The 16415-nt window shown below is 41.3% G+C and overlaps 1 protein-coding gene across 1 annotated transcript; it reads right to left on the reverse strand.

The window, feature by feature from the left end:
* Positions 1 to 10051: 10051 nt before the first annotated feature.
* Positions 10052 to 10743, reverse strand: LOC101586539 (sodium channel modifier 1-like). The gene is given in 2 exon segments (XM_012515888.1): positions 10052 to 10153; positions 10348 to 10743. Coding segments are annotated over 2 exon segments (498 nt in total).
* Between the last annotated feature and the right edge of the window lie 5672 nt (positions 10744 to 16415).

Raw genomic sequence — 16415 nt, forward strand, 5'->3', positions numbered from 1 at the left:
TATCTGAAGCGAGATGATTCCTTTTCAAATTTCCCTTTTTCTCTCAAAATTAGGATAATCGCCTTAGAAGGAAAATTCCAAATGCCATCTGTGTCCCTGAGTTTCTGCTATTCCTAATGTTGATTTTCATAGATAATGGAAAAGCTTTTGGATGGAGAATGGGAAAGAAGGGTGCTGGTGAGTCCACTAGCAAACGGAGAGTGGGTCAGTTATATCTCAGGTTCTACCTCTTGGCCTATGCACCTGTGAAGGAAGAATGGCAATAAGGAAAACACTAGGCACTTCCTGGAGATCTGCCACATGCCAAAAAGAGTTGTCAATGAATTCATTCACTAACTGATCAACATGAGTCATGAAACAGCGCAACTCTGTGCTGACCCTCCCAGGCACCACGTCCCACATTTCCCTTGGATCAGTAATGGGAGTGATAGAGTCTTCCATTATGATTAGTCCTCTCCATTATTCTGTGAGTTATAGAGTGCTGCTTCTTATAGAGATCAGCCAGCTCTCACCCCAAGTGATAGTTCAGTCTTTTCTCAGACCTACAAGCACATAAAGCTAAAGCTCTTTCCTCTTTCTACTGCATGTCACAGTCTTCTAATCACTAACATCTTGGCTGTATTTTAATTTCCTCCTATATCCTTTACTATGTTTTTCTTTATGTCCTCAGATAAAACTTCCTGCTGGTACAGAAAGGTTTATTTAGGTTGAGCCGACCAGATAACTCAATGAATTAAAGCACCTGCAAGCAGGCACAGGAGCCAGGGTTTCAAGTCCCAGGCCTTCTGTGCCAGCCCTGCCCCTGGGGTGCTCTGAGACAGCAACTGAATCTGGCGTGGTGGTACGTGCCTGTAATCCCAGCTCTTGGGAGGCTGTAAACAGGCGGATCACTACAACTCCAATCTAGTAATGAGACCCTGAACACTCTGTAGACCCCCCCCCAAAAAAAAAAAAAAAAAAAAAAAAAAAAAGAACCAAAGGTTTATTTTGCCTTTAAAACAAGCCAGATTTCTGAGCAGCTTTCTTCTATCTTTTCCTTAAGAGCTCAACCTCCATTGACATCATAAGAATGCCCTTCCCCTAAAGCTGTAAGAAAACAAAGAATTCAACTTCTCACATTCAAGGATGAGGCAAAACATATACTAAAAGGATGAAGATGATTGTTCTTTCACTTTGGTCCTTTGGGATAAGCTATGTAGACATTAATACATAGCTAGAAGACAGAAGGAAGGAAGGAAGGAAGGAAGGAAGGAAGGAAGGAAGGAAGGAAGGAAGGAAGGAAGGAAGGAAGAAAGGATGGAAGGAAAAAAGGATGGAAAGAAAGAAGGATGGGAAAGGTGAGAAAAGGAGAAGGGGATTATTAATGAGGGAGGAAAGGATTGAAGGTATTTTTTTAAACCCCATTTCTTCTATTTCTACAAGAGAAACTTCTATCTTGATTCTTACATTCAACATATCTCTCTTCAGATACATGTAGGCTGTATCTAACCACTGTCAGCTACTATTTAATTGTCAATTATTACCTCCCTTCAGGTTTACACTAATTAGACACAATAGTCAAACACGTTTTGGAGCCTGATTTCCTCTTGCCATTCACATTCTCCGTAGTTACCAGAGGAAGAGAAGAAGAGGACATTTATGTGCTTCCAAGAGGACATGGTAACGGGTGGCACGGGGACCCTTGTTTCTATACTACCACAGTCAGTCTTCATTGCCTATCCTATTGCAAAGCAGAGCTCCATTCAGTAGTCAGTTCACCCAAGAAACACACGCTAAGAGCCTACTGCACACTAGACTATACCTAGCTCTTGGATACAAGAGTGAATATCACAGGTGGCTAGGTCATCAGAAAATAGGCCATGAGTTTAAAGAACTTAGATAAATAGTAGTACTACAAATATACACTTTTTAAAACTTTGAAGGGCCTGTTGCAGAAGCCTGAGAAACAATAGCTTCTCAATGTGTACTTGTTGAATGAATGAATGAATGGCTACTGTAATGTAAATGTTGAGGAATACTTTTCTTCAACTTCTAGGGAAATATTATGCAGTTGGTTATTACAGAGATGATGTCGGCAAGCAAAGCCAGGAGGGCCAAGCTATGACTCTAATATATTTCTAGATGTGTGCTGTGTTTACAGGGCTTCATCTCACCCCCAGCGACAGCTTTCCAATTTTGTGCTATCGCTGACACAGTGCGGCCCCAATCTGCAGCATCCTAGCATCTGCTGTTGTCATTTCCTGCTCAGTATCCTCATTAATCTGCCATTTCCCACCAGCACCATCACACCAGCCCCATAACGTTGATAGTGCAATCTAAGACTGAACAAAGCTCATGGGGGTTCTGTGAGAGCTGCGGCATAACCTTCGAGCCTTATTTCCTGCCTTCCCTCAAGATCATGCCATGCTTCTTAGCAATTCATGGTCCTGAGAGTCTTAAAAAAAAAAATGCTCTGACTTTTCTCTGCATCTTTGCATGGACTGTCCTCTTTTGTTGGATAACATGCACTAGTCCTTGAGGATTTAACTCAAGCATCCTCCCACTCTGGCAGCTTTTCTAGAAAAATCCAGACTGCTTTGGATGCCTCTTCTAAGACTCTGAAAGCATCCTGCACACATAGTGTGCTGAAATTGGAAGCTTTTAAAAATATATTTCTCATCAATTACAACAGCTGCTTGAGAGTGGGAACTGTGCTTTATTCTTCACTAACCCTCTAGTGTCCCTCCAGCAGCTGGAACTCAGTGTGTGTGTGTGTGTGTGTGTGTGTGTGTGTGTGTATACATGTGTGCTGCACAATGGACATGTATGTATCTTCACACACATTCAGGATAGAGGATGACAACGGAAAATAAACGTAAAAGAAAACAAAGGCACCTGGCCCTGGAATTTTTGCTTCCCAGAGGTAGCTGGCAAGCAGGCAGGAAATTGCCAGTGTTGACTGAATTCTCACTCTAAAAAATGGAGAAAAGCCAAAGGAACAGAATATTCTAGCACTTAGAGAGACACTGCTTCCCAAGAAAGAAAGAAAAAATCAGGCACTTAAAAAAGGCATAGACCTTTGGAGAGTCACAGAGATGGAGAATTATAAATTAACAGCATGCAAATTGCATTACTGTGATGATAGTGGGTTTTCAGGAGCTATTTGGTGACATAGCCTTTTGGCATTATTTCCATGTTTGGGAAATTATAACTATAAGAGATATAAGCCATCACTGAAGTCCACCTGAGGTAACAATAAGCGATCAGCAGAGCCCATTTTCAGAGCCTCAGGACACTCTGGCTGCATCCTTTCCCCTCACCCCTCAGCCAGTTAGCTTAGGGTAGTAGATCATATGGACGTAGCACGTCTGCTATGGTCCCCCCAGGGTCAAGTATGCCCCAAATGCAATGCCACTGACAAAGCTCTTTGTGTCACTGTTTTCTGGTTCTTCCAACCCTCTCATCCACTAAAATCATGTGCATGTTCAGCCTCACCCTTCTTGAGATCTGCTGCAAAGAAAAGGGGGACACTGGGAGGGTACCTTTCTATGTGCCACCTATATTTGACTTAATCTCTAAATGCTTGCTGGTATGGAAGAAGTTGGCTACTTCATGATGAAATTTAGACTTAGAAAGATGCATAACTGGTAGATCCAGTATTCAAACTTCAGGCAGCCTGAATTTAAGGATCAAGCCCCTCTCACCCCATTATACTGTCTGTACTTTTCATGCTATTTGCCCCCATGTGTCTCTCTCCACCTTGTGTTCCCAGATGTAACCTAGAAGCACCTCCTGGCCCACTGTGCATGGGACCTGGGGTTCAATCTTCAGCAATCAAAAAAGCAAAAGCAAAACCGGAAAACACTCCCTTCCCTGGAATGTGTGATTCCTCATCCCCAAAAAGTGTCCAACAAGACCACAGCAGGAGCCATAGCAAGACTGGCAGATGGAAGGATCTGAGCCATAAGATTCTCGCAGCTCTCCCTCTAATTACATTAGATTGGGTGAAGTGGAACCTTTCCAGCATGGTACTAACAAACATTGTACTGAGTTTTTTGGCAATTGCTTAGCATGTGTGATCAAAAGCAAAATTATATGGGAATTTACTGTGAGGTAAAATAAAAACATCTCATCTATCCACACAACTGCCTGTGTAGTTGTAATTTCATCAGGAAGGGCAAACTTAGAGAAAGATAATGGCACCATTTGTTCTCAGAAGCAGGTTTGTACCTGTGACTACATGAGTTAAGGTTAGTTTAAACACTGTAATCTCTTTTCATGCATTTTTAAAATCTTAATTTGTGTTTAAAATATTTAGATGGCTTCTTTGTGCCCATGAATAAATAATCCTATATACTCTTTCTTTGCCCACTTAGCAGAGAAAAACTGATCTATAGTTTATTTTTTTTCCCATGGTATCACTGAAATCGCAGCTTTCCTAGGATCTCTGGAGGAGAAATGTGGGCGCTGTCCTTTGCCCACTTCTCCCTTGCCCCTCCTCCAGACCGCAGAAGAAATAAGAGACACCTTTCGGGGAGGGGCAGCGAGCTTGGCATAGTGGAGTCTCCGGAAGGATGATGTCACATAGGGGAGGACCGCAATCAGGGCTCCTGCTCACTGTAGTCAGTAGCCTCAGGAGGACCATCACTGGGCACCCGAAGGAGCATTGCATCAGCTCCTTCCCGAGGACTCAGGTCTATACTGCCATAAAATTCCTTCTTCCAATTTAGGTCTGCAGGAACTGCGGGGAGGGCCAACAACAGAATGCTCAGAATGAGGATGAGAATGAGATAAAGAGGAAGACTGAGATAAAGAGATAATGAGGACCGAGATAAAGAGAGGTGTTAATTTGAGGCTTAGCGCTGACATAGAATTCTTGAGAAAACAGAGTTCAGTGTTCAAGCCAGATTTGTTTTTGCACATAATTTTGTTAGTTATCAACATCAGATGCCCGGAAGCCAGCTCTCCCCCACCTCACCCACCATCTAAAATAGAATGTAAAACTAACACCAATATTAAAAATCACTTTGTGTATATGTTAAAGGAACTACCCTTTTGTTTGAGAAATACCCTAACACAATAAATACAGTGACAATTCATGCAGTCTAAAAGGTACATTCAGAAATCCAGAACTTACTCACACATGTGCATGACTGTAGACTCTTTCATGTTTATTATTTTCCTTTTATAGGTAGAATCTCTAGTTTAGCACTCAGAATGTGATTTTTGAGGGGCTGTATTGCCACCAGGAGAATGCCTCTCTGATCAGGGATAGTGCTTTTGCCAAAAAAGAAAAAAAAGAAAAAAAAAGAAAAAAAAATGTAGTTGTATGGCAAAGCCTAGAATTCAAATAATCAAATCTCTACTTCATATTTTTTTTTATCAAAATTAAAGTACAGTATTAAAGTAGTAGGTAGGTCTAATGACACCAAAGAACACTTTATTTAAAAAATAATACATACAGTAGTACAAAAAGATATTTTAACTGTAAAATAGCTTATTACTTTCTGCACTAATGCATCATTTTATTAAAAAGGAAGCAATAGAAATTTATTTAGAGCTATAAAGTGGTTTCAATAAAATCCTGTGACCAAAAAAAAAAAAAAAAAAATAGTTAGAGAATGTCCTGAGAGAATGTGCTCCACATAAGTAGAAAGTATAATTAAAATTGACAATGTGCTTGACAGCATTTATCTTAGCTTAATACTAGCTGGTATTTAAATAAAATAAATGTTATTGAAGCACACTGGTTTGGATAAAATGTATTTTGCCTTTTATTTCACTTTATCTTTAGAAAAGTCTCATGTGACAAAATAGGCAAACATGATCTTCCTCAAATTTTACAAATAAAGAGTTATGAGGGCTGAAGGAAAAAGTTTAATACAACTAATGTTGTTGAAATGAAAATGCCTGCGTGATATTAAACAGACAGTGGTTGCGAGAGCTGGAGAAGGATTTCAGAGGTAATCCCCACTCCCGCCCCTCCTGCTGGACCCGTCTGGCTGCTTGCACCTCTGGGCTCACCACCTGCAGGGCCCCGGGAAAATGAGGGCGAAATGAGACTTAGAGGTGTTCGGGTCATTCTTGAAAATGTGCATAGACACTTGCACAATGAAGTTGTGCTTGACATGAGGCAAGGAGGAAACATTTTCAAAAGGGTGCTAGAAGCACGATCCAAGAAAGAGCTACACAGGCCCGAATATGGATAAAGTTGGAAACAAGATGCCTTCTGAAAAGGATCACCAGTCATCCTTCAGAAGGCCAGATTCTCCAGGTACTAATCTATAGTCACCAGTTCACATTTGTTTTATTCAAAAAGTAGGTAGTAAGCTTATTCTGTGGCAGGTAGGCATTTGTGCCAGGTTCCAGAATTGCACCGAGTTATCAATTAACCAGTGCTACATAACAAGCCACTCCAAACCTCACTGACGTAAAACTGTAAGCATTTATTATTGATCACAAAGTTATATCTAGGTCAACTGATTGGGTCTACTGATCTGAGCCAGGCTCACTTATCTTGTCTAGTCCCCTTTGTCAGGTGCCTAAGTCATTTCTAGAAGCAGGCAAACTACTGGCTAGAGCAACAGGGTGATTAGACCTCATCCTTTTGCCCCACAAATTGGGGCAATTGCAGGGTACCAAAAGAGAAAGCAGAAGAGTGCAGTGCTTTGATGGTCTAGTCTAGAAGTTCCAGACTCTTACTTTCACTGCATTCTATTGACAAAATCAAGGAAAAGTCCAGGTCAGCAGTAAGAGAAGAGAGAATAGAATCCACATCGTGAGGGTGAAGTTAAAAAGTCACATTTTGGGGCATGAGAGCAGGAAACCATGAGCAACTGGTTTTACAACCAAGCTTACACCAGTGATGAGGCAGACAGGCTTTCACCTACCATATCAGAACTGCAGAACTTCACTGGTATAACTTCTACCCATGAATTCTGATTCATAGAGAAAAAAATCTAACTGTTTTCTATGTAACCAGTTCTTCAAATTCTTAAAGTCGACTTTCCTATCCTCTGCTAGTTTTCTGCTCAAGATGATTCTGTCAAGTTCCTTCCAAACTTCATGATGCAGTAGATAAGATAGGACTCTCTTCTAGTGAGAATGTTTATCTCATCTGGCTTCTGAAAGCAGGAATAAATTATGTCAAAGATATGTTGTAACTTGTTTCGGTTTAGAGCTACCCTCCCGAAGTGGCCCAGAGCTGCCTAGCAGAATAGCTTCGGTGGATACACTGATGTGTATTTTGTGCATTTTAAAGTGAAAACTGTTAGTTAATGTCAAAGGTGGAGTGAAATTGCACAAATCAGAAACCAAGACAGTAAAACATTTTTTTAATGTATTTGGTTGTTGTAGGGTCTCACTATGCAGCTCAGACTTGGGGTGATACTCCTGCTTTCAGCCTCCCCAGCGATAGGATTACAGGCCTGAGCTACTATGCCCAGACTCTGGCCAGTTCAGCCTGCCCTGGGGGTGAGGTTGGCATGGCATGTGGTGCTGCGGATTGAACCGTGGTACTGCACTTGCCTAAGCTTGCCTAAGCAGGTGCTTTAGTCCACTGAGCTGTCTCACCCCCCCCCTTGTAAAACATATTTTAAAAAATTAACATGGTGATAAAATAAAATCAAGAAGAAAGAGAATTTTAGAGGTAAAAAAAAAAAAAAAAAAAAAAAAAAAAAGCAGGCCAACTGTATATGGTGTTGATCTAAGTTATCTGCTGTCCATGAGACTTACAAAAAATACCTAAGTGGTAAGCAATTTCAGGCTATTTACATAGAAAATAGAACATGAGAATTTGGACTGAATAAGTAATAGTAATAAACAAATAGATACAGTATAGAGTAAAAAGAATCAACTTTTTTTAAAGATTGTACCACCTGCCCAATGGAATTGTCAGACATAGTGGCATGTGTCTTTATCAGTCAAAGAAAATTAACACCATCCTATCCTCACTCTTTTTTGAGGTCAAAAATTAGATTTTTATTTTAAAGAAAATAAGAAATCTTAGAAATAATGTAAAATGTTAAAAAAAAAAAAAACAAGACACAGGAATTCAACAATGGTTGTTACACTGAATATTGTTGTCTTCAAAGTAGTTGCTCAGATTGCCAGATTTAAGCATGTAAAATTGCTCAAAATAAAAATTTTAAGCATTAACTGTTCCCTTCAATAAACAAATAGAAATTGGTAGTATAATTATTCTAGCTATGGAGCATTCTATCTTTAAGTAATAGAATGATAATATATTGTTTTCCTTCAGTGGGACCAAAAAATAATCACAGAAATCTCTAGAAAATCCTAAGGGTCCTGAAAATAAAACAAACAATAACAACAAAAAGATGTGCTTAGCACCTGCCTAGGCACAGTGCAGTGGCTGGGATTTGATCCCTGGCATGTAGGGCCAGCCCCACCCCCAGGTTGTGCTGAGCTAGCAACTGAGACTGGGCATGGTGGCGCTGGTGTTTCCAAAACCTAAAATCAACTTAAAAAGACACAGGCATGCTACCATGGCCAGCCACTCTATCTCTAAAGTCAGTTCCAAAAAAAATATTTTTTCAACATATTTTAAATACTAAAGCCATAATAGAACAAGTGGGTGGTCTCCTCTAGTAACTGCTTTGAAGGAAGCTTTGGCAATAGGCTAGGCTGCTTTTCATCTCACAGACCCTAGAACATGAGCCAGCCAGCATTCTAATTCAAAAATGTATATTAGGGGGTCAGAAACCAGCACCCTTAGGCCAAATCCACTCCTCAACCTGTCTTAATCAACTGAGTTTGGAGCACGCCTTACCCCTTTGTTTATGTATTGTCTATGGCTGCTTTCTCCTACAATGACAGAGAGGAATAGTTGAAGCAGAAACTTTATGACCCACAAAGCACCAATTATGCATTATCTGGCATTTTACAAAGGTAACCCACTTCCAGTGTAGGCTATCACCAGGGTATGTACTTGTTAAAACCATCTCTTTTAGTTTGCAGTTAGGGCTCTGTGTTGTTATTTATGTGCCAGTTGGGTTTCTTACTGGTATTGCTTCAGTGTGCTTACTGAAAACCCACTTCATGAAGAAACAATGCTGAGACAGAAAATTACACAAGCATGTAGTGGAATGAATATCTATTTTACTTATCAACCTTAACTAGGATTTCCAAAACCTAAAGTCAACTTTAAAAGACACAGACATGCTACCATTGCCACTCGACCTCTGAAGTCAATTCCAAAAAATATCTTGGAAAACAAAATGTTTTCTTTGCAAGAAAATATTAGCTACTTTGCAAGGAGCTTCTTGCAAGACAAAAGCTCTTGTACTCTTGACACAGGCAGATCAAAAAATAAGAAGTGACTTCAGAGACTTCAGAGATAACAGCGGCAGTGATGGCACATCTGTGTTGGTTAAAATTCACTTTCAGTTTTAGAAATACCAGCTCGGGTTGATAAGTAAAATAAGTATTTATTCCACTACATGTTTTGTGTTATTGGCTACTCCAGGTGCCACCATGTCTCATCTCAATCAGAAAATCCTCCCTCTTAAGGGCTGGGGAGAAAGCTCAGTGGCTTAAGTGCCTGTCTGGCAAGTGCAAGGTCCTGAATTCAATCCCCAGCACAAGAAAACAGATTCTTCCCTCTCCCCAAAGGCATAATCCAAATATTAGCTTTTATGGTAATACTTTTAGTTCCTGTAGGTTTATCACCCAAGGGTTTATTCCTAGTCACTAATTTCATCATATTCATTTTATAAAGGACATTTTTTAATCCACTTTAATCTTCCATCTTCCTCCAGCTATTCACACCACTTTTTTTTTTTTTTTTTTCATATTCTCTCTTGCACTCTTTGTTCGCCCAGGTAGCACCAATTCCATGTGCACATTCAAGCCATTCTTTCTCAAAAGTATGGCATCGAGAAGCGATTTTGTGGGGCTACTCAGAACTTTGGATCATCATGTGACAATCTAAACTAATGCCCAGTCTTTTCTGTACATCAAAGAAAGGCATGATGTCACACAGAAGTGCCCTTGTCTCCTTCCTGGGCTGCCACTTCAGAGCCTATAGTTTATTTATGAAACAAATAAGAAGTCAGTCCAGGGGGAGGTCAGGCGGTTCTTCCTCATCTGAGTCAAACTCAACATTTTCATCTTTTATCCATAGACCTTCTGCATCTGGGATCCATCCAGAACTTCAAAGGGTGAGGTAATGCCCAGGGCTCATCTTCTCGTGGGACTCATGGGTGCAGGATCTGAGGCAGTTGCTGATTCCTCAGCCTGTGGGCCAGGCCTAGGCTCAGATTCCCTATTGATCTTTTCACTCTGGAGTTCGATCTCTTGGGCTGGCAAAGGGGAGCAGGACACAGAGGAACCAGGGGCTTCTGGTCTGTGCTTCCAGCGACAGCAACTGTTATAGTGGGGAGCTCTGTGCAGTACACTCTGGGTGATAAGTTGAGTCTCGGTTAGCAGAGGAGCCTCAGATTTGGTCTCTTCCCTTTTCGATTCATCCTGTGGTCTTGGATTTTGCCCCATTTCCTTTTCTGGGTGCTTCTTACCATAGAAAAGCTGCAGGCTAGATAAATGCTTCTTGCCTCCACGGTGGGCAGTCAGCATGGCCAGTGTGTCTAGTATAGGTCGATGAGGACAGATGGTACAAGCAAAGCACCCATCCCATGGCATCAGTGCTTCATCTTCTGGGATATAACTGGCCAGCAAGTCCCCAACTCTTCATTTTTTGAGCACATTGAGCTGACTCTAATCATCTCCTTCCCTCTTGAAAGACATCATGACTTTTTCCACTTTCTCTTCCTTACAGTTTGCCCTTTAAAGGCTTGAGGTCACCTGAGCCAGTGGTTTGCCCAGTGTGCAGATACTTTGCACTAGAGACTCTAGGTGCAGTTTCACATGCTCCTCTACCTGAAATGTGGACGCAGATCTAACTTTGTGGAGGGCTGCTTTGTGTGGACTTCTCATATGGACAGGCTTCAGAAAACAAATAGGAGTCAGACATAACATTTTCATGAACATGTGAAAAAGTCATGACAGCTAATGAAAGGGTGGGACAGAGTGGCCTTATGAATACACCCTTCATTTGGTCCCAATGAATACCTTTTAGGGTAGATGGGGAGCTCTGTAGGGTTCTGTTTTCTTTTCTTTTTTCTTTGTTTTTTTCTTTTTCTTTTTCTTTTTTTGTTTTGTATTTTAGGGAAGGGTCTACAGGGCATTCAGGGTCCCACTACTAGATCTGACTCATAGTGATCCTCCTGCTTACAACCTCCCAAGAGCTGGGATTACAGGTGTGCTGCCACGCCCAGCCTCAATGGTCTTCCCAGCATGCCCCTGGGGCAGGGCCAGCGCGGAAGGCCTGGTGATCCAAGGCCCGGCCTCTGCGCCTGCTTGCAGGCACTTTAATCCACTGAGCTATTTGGCCAGCCCAGGTTCTGCTTTCAGTGAAGAAATGGAGCTCAAGATGGTAAGGTCTAGCCAACATCTTTCCACTTGACAGTGAGAGAGGAAAGCACAGCAGCTGGGCCTTGAGCAACAAAATAAACATACACAGTGTTTCCAGAGTTAGAAATCTGGTCAGTTTGGGGAAATGGATGAAAGCATTAAAAATGAATGAATATCAGGAACAAACAGAGTTGTGGTGATTACAATGTCATGTTTGGACAAGAAGTGTGCAGGGTGGGCAGAAAAGGGTGGAAATGGAGGCAGAGTTGGTAGGGCCTTCAATTCTGAAAGAAGAAACATATTTGTGAAGGTTCTGAGGTGATTAAGGGGTGCTCAAAGTCCTGAAGTAAGCCTGGTTTGGAATCCAGCTTCTGCCTCTTACCAGTTTATGTGGCCTTGGACAAGTAGTTTAACCAGAGCCACAGCTTCCCCAGCTGTAAAACAGGAACAAGAAACAGTAACAACTTAGCACACCCTTCTGCTACATCAAAATCCCTTTGAGTGGGTGGCTTATAAACAACAACCATTTATTTCATACAGTTCTGGGGGTGGGTGGTGCAGGATCAAGGGAGATGAAGTCTGGTGAGGGCCTTGGTGCCAGCTGATGGCGGAAGCCTTCTTACTGTGTTAATACATGCCAATAGGGGCTAAGGGAGCCCTGGGGATGAAAGGGGACACACATCAATCATGAGTGACACACCCTCACAGATGCCACCTCTTATACCTTCACATTGGTGATTAGACTCTAACACACAAACAGACTGTACCTACAACTCTTCAAGACTATGACAGTGCTTAAAGAAGCTAATTGATACCACACACTCAGAACAGAGTGGGATACATATTCAGCGGGACACAAGACTTTACCAAAAGGGGGTGACAGAGGTCAGGAGGGAACAGAAGAAAGTGAACGTGCTGAGCAAGCAGTAAGTGGTGGTAATCACAACATCAGTTTTGGACTCATCCTCGAGGCGGTAGTAGACCTGCAAGAGGTTGCATAGAGAATAACAGAGCAAAAAGGTCAGAAAAATAAAAGTTCAAGATAGCAACAATGGCGAAGTGAACATAAGATGCTTGATCATTCAACATTACTATTTTCACAAGCTTTAAACTTGTGAGGAAAAGAGCTACACTACCATCAGTTAAATAAATGACCAGATTAAAAATAAAAATACCCACATAAAAATCATTTCTTTCTCCACAGCTAATAAATCATCGGATATGAATTCAACTTTTAAGAAAATGATGATTTAGAGGCCAGATAAGCCTGATAATAGAAATGTAATATACCTGTCCTTGCACAATAATTATTTGTACATGGACCCCAAGCCAAGACTACATAATAACCCCCTCTCAGGGAAAGGAAGAAGTCTTCCTCGCTCTGCATATCCTGTCCTGCTCTTTGCTGAGTAGGCATTCAGGAAATTCTTACTGCAGTGGGTTGAACAATCCTGTGACATTTGATCTCAGAACTGTCTCCATTCATGCTGCTCCCAAACTGGGAGAACAGCCCATGTAACACCCAGCTGGGAAAATGAGCCACTCTGCAGGGACACTTTAGGTTGAGGCCTTGGTTGTTAACTCATGAGTAACTGCTGCAAACTACAGGACTTTCCAACAAGGCCTACTGCTCGGGGAGATCCTAAGGCTGCAAAGTGCTGCCTCTCTGCCACACTGCCATCTGCCCGGGAGCCCTGAGAATACCTGGAACATCAGTCTTCCCTGTGGTCATGCCCTTGTGGCTAGCATAACTGCAAAATGAATGCTTTCTTCTGGAGTTTCATACCTTTGGTAAATTTCCAAAAGTGTTAGTTTTAGTGACAACAGCGGGTCATATCAATCTGAAGGCCATTAGAGAAGAGATAGGCCTTTAGTAACCTTTTTTTGCTGACCAAATGGGCCCCAAGAGGTCATGAACATGACCACATTCATTTTTTCCAGGTCAGGGTCTACCTCTACCATCACTACTTGCTGTATGGCCTTGGCCGTGAGCATTACCTTTTCCATTTTAAGTTTATCATCACTAAAAAGGTGCTTATAACAAGTCTTACTGCCCAGGACTGTGGAAGATACAAGGCTATACTCCACCATTTGCCCAATGTCAAATATACTGGTAAGAATTCCACCAATCCAAGCTGTAATTCCCTTCCTAGAATCTTTGAGGCAATGAATTAATGAATTCTAGTCCCAGTTTTACACTGTCCCACACTCCGAAAACAAACTGTTAATTCACTTTAATTTTAAAAGTGCTGAATAGCACTTTTAAGAGGAGTGAGTGGGTGTGATGAAATCTTTAAAGGATCTAGCATTCGCAGTCCCAAAAAAGGTCGGGAATCACAGGCTAGGAGTAGATTATTTCAGTCTGGCCTGGTATCCCAGCCAGATACTCCAAAACTGTTCTGCTTCTCCTGGATCATAGAAAACTTTGAGAAAACACACAGAAATTGGACTCTTCAAAGATACATAAGAACATCATAAGAAATGGAACTCCAGAAAGGGACATGAAATCTCTGGCCAATCTTTGCTCAAAAAGCTCCAAATTTGATCAGTATATAGCTTGCTTTCCAATGTAACATGATAGCCTATACATGGGAAGAAAAACCTAACAATGATCTGTCTCTGTCTCTGTCAGTCTTACTCTTTCTTTCATTACTTGAGAATAAAAAGTTCTTCCTTGCTGTGTGCTGCAACAGATGGCGATGCGTTTCGTTCTCAAAGCCATGGGAAGCAGGCAAGCCCTGTAAAACTTATCACACCAGAACATTTACTTGCAACAGTCTTTAATAAATAATATCTGCCTACTTTTTATTCTCAAAGGTATATATATGGCTGCTGACAAGTGGAAACATTTCTGCCTTTTGATTATAGATAAGTTATCTTTTTTTTATTGCCATAGGGTCTCTCTATGCAGTTCAGACTTGTACTGATCCCCTTCCTCAGCCTCCCCATGCTGGGATTAAAGGCATGTGCCACCATGCCCACTTTCAGGGCTGGCATGGCACATAGTACCTGGGATCAAACTCAGGACCTTGCACTTGCCAGGCAGGCATTTAGCACACCGAACTATCTCCTCAGCCCTAAGGTATCATTTGTGACCAGGTTAAGAACTGTTTAAGCCTAGAAAACCAAAGTGTTTTACTAATATTTGATATACACATTTACAGATTCATTCTGAATAAAGCAGCCTAATTTTCCACATCAACCAACAGAGATGCCCCTCAAGGATGATGTCGTACTGTGTGCATCTTATCTTGAATAAGAACTAAAACGAGTCATTGTGCAGCACTCTGATGACTTTGTATTGCCCAACTACATTAAGAACTGAAGGGCAGTTCATTGAAATAATCCCCAAGCCCCTGGGTCCTGATTCTGAGGGTGACCTCAGCTATTTGTGTGATGTTAGGCCAATCACTAGGCATTTCCATGGCCCATACTCACCTTATATAAATGAGGAAGTAAGCATGAGAAGTTTAAAACATTGAAAGTACTAAACTTCTACTGTCAATGCTATTACAAAAGTGCATTTAGATGGGATTCCACTGATTTGCTTCAATTCAAATCCTCCCACTCATTTCCTGGCCAATTTTTCTAAATACTCTGTTTCCTCATTCTGTAAAAGTAGGATTAAAAAAACCCTACCCTATATCTCGACTCAATCAACCATTCACATAATAATTTCATAATACTATGTACATTCTCAAAAATGAAGTTCCTTCTCTTCATGGCAGTGATAGTGTCCCAGTAAAGACTTCTGACTAATAAGACTGATAAGAGTGAACATTCACTCTCCAAAAATCCTGTTCCAAGGAGCCCACAGAAACCCTCCACAAAGATCTGGGTCCAGCTGCAAGGAAAGGAATTTTCCAGTACTTGGCTTTTCTTCCACAGACTCCTTATTAGTTGTGTTTTCCAACCCAGACATATTTCGCACAAGAAGCTCAAGGGAATGAAGTGATATCTCTGGCCTGGTCCAGGACACACAACCATCTGGAGAACATAACTTCTAATACTTGCTCCTGGGTTGCATCACAACTAACCGCAAAATGCCATCCAAGCTTAGGTTCTCTCCACCGTTGGCTTTTCTCCTTGGACTTAAATTCAGGGGCCTGCGATGACCTTTGAAAGCTTACAAAAGACAATCCATGCTCTCCTTTGTCCCCTCTAGGTTGTTTCCCTAATGAAGGAAGAAAAGTATGGAGATGGCAATTTAGGAATGGAGCCAACTCATCCAAAGTAAATCATTCCTGCATTGTTCTGGAATGTATGGCACATGTTTTCCTGGGAGCAAATTTATCTTCTTAATTGGGTTTTATTTAGGCAACTATTAAAATTAATTTGCATTCCCTGGGCACATTCCATTTGATAGCAATGGCAGGCAGCCTGAGATTAAATTTTTACTATGAATAAGCCGCAGAAGAAATTGTTCATGTGGCTAGTCAATAAAAACTAGTATTTGATATAGACTTAGGATTTTGAAGCTCTATCTCAGAAATAATAGTCAACGTCCACTGAACAACCAAGAATTATTAAAATTTGCCTTGTTGCCTGCACATTTGGTCTTAATTCTTATCCTGGTGCCCTTCCCAAATTTTCAATCTCCATTTCCATCCTCATTAGGCTAAAGTTCCTCCACACCAGATGCAATCTTTATGCTGTTCTCTGCCATCTTTGCTCAGGCCAAGTCTCAAATGCCTCAAGGTGGTTTACTGTTACTAAGACTCACTTCCCCCTTAAAGAATGGTTGTGTTTCCTGTAGTCTTAGATTTGGCTTGGCTTGGTGGGTTGACTGTCTGTGACCAAGGAGGCCGCTGAATCACAGAGTGGTGAGCATGCTTAATCAACATAAGGCCACCAGATGCTTAGAAAAAGGCAGTTATGAAATGTAATCAATAAATATTCACACCAAATTGTGGTCTCTTTCCTTAGAGGAAATACAAACAAATCAGCAGTATATTATTAGCTCTCCATCCATGGGAAGGGATTTTTCAAAATTTCCATTTCGGACC

This window comes from Octodon degus, unplaced genomic scaffold, assembly GCF_000260255.1.
Source record: "Octodon degus isolate 3935 unplaced genomic scaffold, OctDeg1.0 scaffold00082, whole genome shotgun sequence".
Classification (NCBI taxonomy): domain Eukaryota; kingdom Metazoa; phylum Chordata; class Mammalia; order Rodentia; family Octodontidae; genus Octodon; species Octodon degus.